Raw genomic sequence first — 9,180 nt, 5'->3', positions numbered from 1 at the left:
GCACTAAGGTTACGGGAGGGGACTTTGTCTCAATTCCCACTATACCAACTTCTCCCCTTATCCTTTTCCAGGGCTTCCCCAGGAATCACCTAGGCTCTTCCCCGTCCAAGACTCCCTCTTCTCCCCTCTGCCCAGGCCGCCCCTTCTCAACCTCTGCTTCTTCCTCTGTCTCTGTCCAGCAAGCTCCTCGGTTTTCTTCCCACCAAACCCACAACCCAGGGACTGGGGTGGGGGTCAAGTGGAGCAGCAGGTGGATCTCGGGGCAAAGCTAGAGGACTTACACAAGACGAGAGAGGGGCGGGCTGGACCGACCGCCCAGCCCTTCCTCCGGGCCGCTTCCCCCGGGTCCCCTCCCCCCGGGTTGCCTCCCTCCCGCAGTGGGGCGGTCCAGGCTCAGCGCCCGCCTCGTCCCGCAGCAGCAGCCAGGTGCGCGGACGCAGGATGCGCGGGTGGCCGCTGATCCTCGTGCTGTGCGCTCTGCTTCCCTCGCCCGCGGCGTGGGGCTCGGCCAAGTCGTACCCGCGCTGCGCGATGCTGGACGCCGAGGGCCAGTACTGGCTGGGCTGGGGCCAGCGGGGCAACCGCCTGGCCTTTCGCCTCGAGGTGCGCACGGTTGGCTACGTGGGCTTCGGCTTCTCGCCCGCGGGGACCATGGCTGCGGCCGACATCGTCGTGGGCGGGGTGGCCCACGGGCGACCCTACCTTCAGGTGAGCGCGACACCTCCGGGTCTTCCTGGACGCCCCCAGAAGGGCGCCCCGGCCACCGGCTGCATCTCGGCCGCGGGTGGACACCCCGGGTCCCCACAGCACCGCCCCAGCCCGCATGCCCGCACCGTCGCCATCACCTCGGAACCCGGGTCTGGGCACCCGGCTGCGCACCCCGAGGGCCCCAGGATCAGAGCACCGGGGAGCGTGGCGGCAGCTTCCCTCACTGCAAGCTTTCCTGTCACCGCGCCCCGCCAGGGTCCTTCCTCTCCGCACCTGCCGGCACCAACCATCCTTGGAGGGAAAGGAGGTCGGGAGACCTCAGCGGCCAGTTCGGAATGGGGTGGGGGGGGGGGAACAGTTGCAGAAAGCATAGCACTTCACGATCTTGCTGTCTGTGGTTGGGGTCTCCGGGAGTCCAGTCTCTTCCAAGCCCAGGCGCGGGGCTGAGCTTAGCGCCCCAGCTGCAGGGGAACCAGGGGTCCCTAAGAAGCGCGAGGGAGCGAGCAGCGGGGCGCAGTTTAGGAAGCCGCCTTTAGAGATCTTCGTGGTGAACGCCCCCCAGGCGAAATCCTGTATTATGTGGTAATTTTTGTTTTGTTTTGTGTTTTGCTTCGATGCTTTAATAGGCAACAAAAGTTGATTTACTTTGCTGCCAATTTGCTTTGAGGGGACTAGAGTAGTACTGGTGCCCATTCAGCAGAGGGAGAGACAGGGAGAGAGGAAGACAGGGAGGAAGGGAAGGAGAGAGGAAGAGAAAGGGAGAGGGGGAGACACGGAGGAAGGTGGGGGGGAGAGAGAGAGACAGAGACAGAGAGACAGAGACAGAGACAGAGACAGAGAGCCAGAACAATTTGGTGGATACTTGCTTTGGAATTTGATTCTGACCGAGGTTTGGATGTCCGGGAAGGTATGCTGTACTTACCAAAGTTCATCCAGAAATACTGCCCTATGTTAAAAGTCCAGTGAGGGTTATAGTTGCTCTGGTATTGTCTTAAGGCTTTGATGGTATTAAAATCAGTGTTCCCCATGGATTCCTCTGTAATTTTATCCCTGACTCCTGAGAGTCCAGTTCCACAAATGTTCTAACTGTGGTGCCCTGCTACTTGAACCCCGCTTCTGGCTTGGGCTAGAGTTTTATTCCTCACTAAAAGCTCAATACTGCCCAGTTGCCCGTTTTTAAAAATAAAGTAATCATTTCCATCCTAAGTAAGTATGTTCCCACTCCAATAAAGTCTTACAAGGATCACATTCACTCATGTGTAACTTTTACACCACTGTAGAATCTCAGACTTCACAACTGTTAGATGAGGATTCTTCTCCAAAGTTAGGCCTCACTAAACTTCCTCTACTTTGATAGAAAGCAGAGAATACCTTATTTACACACAGTCCAACCAAGTTGTTTTTTGCATGTTTCTGCAGGGTAAAGAATGTAACATATCCTTCAATTATTCTTGTGTGTTTCCTAGGAGGAAATGTGCCATATCTTACCTTGGACATATTACACAGCAGGGAACAGACTGAAGGTTAACATCTATTAATTTTGTCAAGAATAGCATTTCTAGGAAGCCTATCCAGTTTGATGTCTACTGAAAGGTTGAATAGAATCATGATTCCACTTAACATAAACAGGCCCTATAGACTGTGCTGTCAATATAGACTCCATTATACTATAGAATATTTTCACATTATTGGTAGTTCTTTATAAAGACTTCAAAAGGCTTAATTGAGAGTTTTTAAGATTGAGCTTGAAACATGGGACTTTTCTCAAAGCACTAAATAGATACCACTGTAAGATAAATTAGAAATGGATATTTTCATCGTTAGTAAGCAAGAAAGTGGATTTTACTTGTATTTTCTCCTTCTCCAAAAATAGGTTCCTTATTTTCATACGTAGGGGATAATGGTTTTCTCACTGGGCCAACATGCTTTACTGTTTCCTTTCCTAAAACAACCTACTCATTTTAGGACGCGTAAAATTCCACCAATCAGTTAAGTGGAATGACAGTTTTCTTAAAGCCTCTTTAATGAGAAGAAAGACACCAAATGATGTAATAAAAAAGATAGTTTCAGTTCCACCGGGATCATCCTGGCCGGTGCTTCTACTTCCCTCTGTGTACTTGTGGTTGAATCTCTTCTCTCTGGAAACCGTGTGAGACTGTTTATAATAGTATAATAAGGCCATGTTAAGCAACTACATAAACACATAAGTAGGATTCTTAAATGTAGAGTTTGTGATTTTCTTCATAGGCTTTGTACCCTTGTTTTGCTATGGAGTCTGAGGAGAGCTGGCCTTGCTCACCTTTCGGCTCTGTTGGTGTAGCTCCCGGGTAGAAGCTGGAAGAAGCCAATGCCTGTTCACCTGGATATCTGCCTGGAGACTGATGCTGCCTACCAGCTGGATCCTCTGCCAGCCCAGTAGGGGAACTGTGGCCCAGCCCTGCTCACCTTCCTGCTTTCCCTCCCCCACCCCAGCACCTTCCTGTGGTGAGAGTTCTGAACTGTGACCACCCTGTAAGTTTGGTAGTTAGTGTCACTAATCAGCTTAGACCCAATAGAGCACCTGCAGAGGGCAGTGTGACATTTGCCTGTAGGCTTAGGGAGCTAAGATATCAGATTTTGAATTTGCTTATGTCATGCCAACAGGTTTAGCTGTCCTTAAAACTATATCTGGAAGAGCTATCGTTATGCACATTTGCCAGGCCTGCCTGGAGATACCTTCTTCAAGGGTATACGACCAGAGACTATCCACATGGAACAGAGAAGATAGAGGTGCTGGGGTTGGGAAGCGAAGCCGGCATAGGTGTAGTCTATGGGATAAGACTACACCTTACAAGTGTAAGCTGCCTCTTCTGGGGCCACTTACACTTGTGACGGTGTCCCCTCTGGGATGCTGGGAGGTCAGTTTCTACCCTCTCTTTCACAGAGACCAGAGCTGGGGATGGGAAGCAGATTGTCCTTTAGGGTTGGTTTTTCAGAACCTCAGGATTTGGTTGCAGTGAAGTAGCTCAGCTCTCATTTCCCTGACGGATTCCTGTCCTTTCCTTGTTCTTTGCCCCTTTTCTGACACCCCACCCCCCTCCCAAGCCATTTAGCAACTGTGAGTGCCCATTTGAGGCAAGTAATCCTGCGGATGAATGAAAACCCAGTTTGTGTGAGTGAGAGAAGAGGGAGGCATTGTCGGATGTGCCTGTGGAATTTGCACAAAAATGGTTTCACCCTTCCTCTGGGGGCAGGCATCTAGTGAAAGGGCCCAAACATATGTCATCATTTGTTAGAGCCCTGCTTGCCGGCTGTCCCAGAAACTGAAGCCTTTCTGTGCCTAGAAGTGTCTTCAGCAGCCGGGTAATTGCTGCCGGCCGCTTAGTGAGAAAGTGCTTAGAGCTGGTCTGAAATCACAGAAAACAGTGCGCATTCTCTGTGGTTAACGATGTGCTTCTTTTAAAGTGCACCCCAGCCAAATGCAACAAAGAAATGTTTGGAAAGCAAATTGAAAGCTGTATGGGAAACACAAGGAAGGGCGCACGCCTGACGCAGCTCAGCTGGAGCTTTGTTCAGAGATATTTATGTCTTTGGATGATGCCCCCCAATTTCCAGATGACAGGAGACCTTTCCAAGCTTCATGCTTGGTGCATTAGTAATAAGGACACACGCGCCAGTGTTCCGAGACACGATGATGCTCTTCAGCTGTGTGCTTCTCCAGGGCAGCGGATTTTGTAATTAGCCCGAGGAAGCCAGCAGGCCTAACAGCCAAGCAAACAACGCACCTGACTTGCCAAGCAGGTTCAAGGCTTTAGGCGGCCAGTGGCATGCTTTGGGAGTCTTGGAAGGAGAAGCAAGGGTCCACTTCAAAGGAACTGGATGGCAGCTTACTGGTTCACCGTCTGTAATGGAGCCCTGTTACAATACAGTTGCTGGTGACAGAGATGAATTCATTACACATCATCTTATTTCTGGAAATGTTTGATCCATATGGGATAAGAAAGAACTGTGCACGTGGAAGCCCCACAATGCTTTGTATTGTAATTTAAATCAAATTACTGGTAAAGAACTTTTAAGAAGAAAATGATATCTGTAGGCAAATTCTTCCAAACCTAGACCTTAGATACATACATATTTACTCATAAGGGCAGTGTATAGCATATTTGCAAATGTTTCTCCAAAAATAATCTTAAATGAATGTTTTTGGTAAACTGTAGGATTGGGATAATATATCTGAATGCTACACAAATAATGCAGTGATAAAATATAATTTACAAGGTAGATTTTCCTAATTCATTAAAAAGAGTCAAACTGATGAGAAAACCGTTATGCCCTTCTTGCTTTTACAGGTTAAATGTTAATGTTGTATTTACCTGATGCCTCTTAAAAGATTACAATTTGGTGGATTTTCCTCAAACCTCTTATCCTCCACGTGGGTCCCCCAGTTTTGCAGGTGCAGTAACTGAACCTTAGTAACTACTAAATGGCTCATGCAGGGAGGACACAGAGATGTGTCCCTTGCCTTTATTTCCTCTGAATCCTGGTTTGGGGCACATTCTCTCCTGTACAAAGCTTCCATAAACATGTATTCCAGTTTTCCTAAGTAATAATAAAGAACATGTATAATAAAATACATTTATAAATAGACTGATACAATACAGCATTTTTCATGCTACTTTTGTTCCATTATAAATGGTATAGACATATTTCTATGCTATGATTTTAAAGTGAGGCTTCTTAATATATGCTTTACATTTTTTATTAATTTTATTGAGAAAAAATATAAATGAGAGTTTCAAGACAGGTTAGTAGGACAATTACAATAGTTCATACACTGCATGTTGTCTTCGTAGTAGTTACTCATAGTACAAGATGCAGACATGATATCTTGTCTAAACACTATTGGTACAAATCTTCTCATTGAACTAAGAGAAAGTAGCTGTATATCTATCCCATTATATATATATTATATATATATATATTTTTTTTCCACTACAAAATGGTCCTTAACGTGTGGTGTATTTCCTCTGCTTCTCACAGTGGTCTTATGAGCTCATTACCTTATGTCTCCCATGCTACGGGCGTACAAGGCTGTGTGCCAGGTGTGCGGTCTTCACTCACATGGCTGCCTCAGGGAAGTATTCACATATAGGTAGAAAATTCCAGAGTGACCATTCGTGCATTCACTGAGTGTTTGTTGGGTGTTTATTGACAAGTCTAGATGCCCCTAACATAGCATTAAATGAGATGAAATGGAGTGCTTTGGAATTCAGATTTTGGTGAGTAGTAGCAGCAAACAAATTAGGAAGAAAAATCCCAGGGAGTGGTGAGTGGCAGGTTCTTAGTAGGGAATTAAAATAGAGTGATGTGGCAAGTAGTGGCTGTACGGTTATTTCTGATTAACATGCTAATAATCAAAACATGAAGGAAAACTAGCATCCTGAGCTTTAATGGTTGTTTTTTAATTTAATCATAGTATTTGCCATTTAAAATACTACATACTGTGGAAGGAATCCAGCATGGGCATCTAAGAACTACTCAGAAGGTCTTGAATCTAAGAAACAATCTGCTTGGAGAAAATACAGCATTGTATAAAACACAGCTAACTGCATGAGCTCTCTTGTCCTTCTCTGTGACACTAGTACACAAGTGTTTTCTGAGCTCAGTCAGAATCTCTTGTACTCTAGTTGGTAATTTTGGTTAAGCTTTTTTTTTTTCTCAGTACTGTATATTAATGTTTTTCTCTTTATTTTATATTCTTTCTTTGCAATAATCCAGAACATAGGAGGTAGATCAATTCATCAGTATTTACTGGGGAAGACATCTATCTTTCTACCAATTTTTAAAACTTGGAAACCTCAATTTCTTAGGAAAAAAACTGAGTTGCTGCATTTTAATTTCTCAGAACAGTTTATACACAGAAAATCTCCTTTGTACAGGAAAACTCCTGGTAGACACAGCCATGAGACACCAGGCCTCTGACACCTTGGACCCCTAGACCAGCGCTATTTGCACCAATAGGTACAGCAAGGGTGGATTTATGCTATGGCAGATTGCAGAGCTGATAGAGAATTGAGAACTGATTCTTCTTCTTCTTCTTCTTCTTCTTCTTCTTCTTCTTCTTCTTCTTCTTCTTCTTCTTCTTCTTCTTCTTCTTCTTCTTCTTCTTCTTCTTTTTTTTTTGGAACCGCAGATTGAACTCAGGCCCTTGAGCTTGCCAGGCAAGCTTTTATTCTACTGAGCTATCTCTCTGGCCCTGATTACTTCTTAATCTATGTCAGAAATTCCTAAACTTACCTGCATGTAAAACCATTAGAGGATCTTTTTAAAAATTTCCATGGCCAGACAACCTCTCCACTCCAAGCCAATGGAAGTGCAAACTGCCTTATACCAGAGCAGCAACATATTTTAGGCTTCTCAGTTGAGTCCAATTAAGGCAAGTGCGGTAACTACTGACTCTGCACTTGGGCTCTTTGCTAGCCATCATGGGACTCAACCTGCAGAAGCTCAGAGGACTCCAGGCCCAGGGCATGGGATCCAAGGCAGAATTCCATATGGAGCCATTCAGCATGACCCTTTGGTATTTGCAACAAGGAGTAATATATATTTAGACATTTAGCCCTACTTTTCTTAAAATAGAGAAGTAGTGTGGGGTCCTGGCATGGAGACACTTCTGAAGTGAGTTTAATGATTTGTTGATAGTTCTAAATATTTTCTCAAATTTACATGTTGAGACAAGAACAGCAATTTTAATTTGAGAGTAGAAATGTGTTTAAAATATAGCGAACCAGAACTCCTTTCCTCCTTCCCAAAGCCCCCAGGCATTCCTACCCACCTTGCACTGGTACCAGCTGCTGTACTTCTAGACAACAGGACTGTCTGCCACAGAGTCTAACATTTACCACTATGCACATCACTAGTAGCAAAAATTTATTTCATTTCATTAATAAACAAAAGTCCCAGGTGATTCTTGTCTTTAAGCCAAAGGAAGAGTTCAGCTCTAAAAATTTTTTTTACTAGAATTTATGGTAACAAAGTGGACTTCCTTTATATTTAAAAAGATTCTCAAGTGTCTTTCATCACATAAATAGAAGATTTTTTTTCTCTTCGCTCCCCATTCTCCAAGACTGCTAATAAGCAGTGAAATGCCCTTGAGCTACAGTTGCAGCAGAGAGAAGAGGAGTAACAGGAATGATGGATAATTAGTATCTTATTAGGGCATGGAAGGGTTTGCAAGTTAATAACTAACTGTTCCATGGCTGCCAAGTCTTCCTGAAGTACCAAGAGAATTTCCATGTGCTTGGCAGATGCTCAGATTACCTGCTGAAGAACTGCGGAACAGCTATGAGTGGGAAACCTTCTAGACTAGGTCTGAATCATGCTTGGTGCTTACTCCTTGTGTGGCTCTTGGAAGACTCTTAAAAACTCTCCAAGTGACAATTTCCCTTTGTGCAGAGGAGAAAGTGTGGCCTACGATTGGTGGGTCTTTGTGATGATTAAGTGAAATAGATTTATAAAACTCTCAGATGGGTAAGGTAGGCAGGGAAAGTACTAGTTCATGACAGTTATCACTGTGACGAACAAGTCACGTAGCGAACTGTAAAGCTTGGCAGATTACATGAAGACAAATATCCCAGAAGTTTAGCCTGAGAAGAAGGTATGCTGCAAATGGATACCTGGATAAGATAGATGGCAATTTATGAAAACTCTCTGAGGATGAACTCTAAGCAGTTAATTGGATTTGAACACTTCTGAGCACCAGCGACTAGAGGACAGAATAGTTTTAATAAAGACAACTTACCAGACAGGACTTTATGCTGTTCTACATTTCCTTTGCTTATGTGGGTTAGAGTATTAAATAAATGGGGATTCTGTGAGAGAAGAATGCATCTTTCTGGGCCTTTGTTCCCCTTGTAGAATATAGATCAATAAAATTGAATTCTGTATAATCATAAATATTTAACACTCATACTAAAAACATGTTACAGGCTGGCTACATTAGAATATAGAATGAAAATTTAAAAGATAGCATTATATTAAAATAATGAAGGGAAACTAAAAGTTAGAAAGTGAGTACGGACGTAAAATTGATCTACTTCGCTGAAAAACTATTTCTATGTGTACAGATGTATAAAATTGTATTAAGTTTTAATTCATTTGACAAAGGCCAACATATTAGCTCATTTTGAGCTCATGGTGTGACTCCCAAACATTTGAATCAATGCGCTGTTCTAGCCTATAATCTCTACTGTTAATATCGAGGGATACAATATTAATATAACTATGTCCTAGATTGATCATACCAGAGTGTCGCTTCTTGGAAAGAGCAGTGTTAATGGATACATTAGTGAGTGGAAGTGTTCCAAATGAAGATTACAAGGCTGGTTGAACCCTCTGGAAAACTAGGTACCCAAAGACTGAAAGAGAGCTGGCAGTGTTTTGCCTGGTAAAAGAATAACAGAAAGACATAACCATTGTCTTTTAACAGCCTTT

At 44.1% G+C, this 9,180-nt stretch overlaps 1 protein-coding gene across 1 annotated transcript in view; it reads left to right on the top strand.

The window, feature by feature from the left end:
* The first annotated feature begins 432 nt into the window (after positions 1-432).
* Positions 433-9,180, top strand: part of Moxd1 (monooxygenase DBH like 1) — an 88,016-nt gene continuing 79,268 nt past the window's right edge. The window contains exon 1 of the mRNA XM_004630315.2: positions 433-708. Coding sequence (XP_004630372.1) covers positions 442-708 — 267 coding nt within the window. The 5' untranslated portion in view covers positions 433-441. The remainder of the gene's footprint in view (positions 709-9,180) is intronic.

This window comes from Octodon degus, unplaced genomic scaffold (genome assembly GCF_000260255.1).
Source record: "Octodon degus isolate 3935 unplaced genomic scaffold, OctDeg1.0 scaffold00034, whole genome shotgun sequence".
NCBI classification, from domain to species: domain Eukaryota; kingdom Metazoa; phylum Chordata; class Mammalia; order Rodentia; family Octodontidae; genus Octodon; species Octodon degus.
This window is presented reverse-complemented; position numbering and strand designations above follow the sequence as displayed.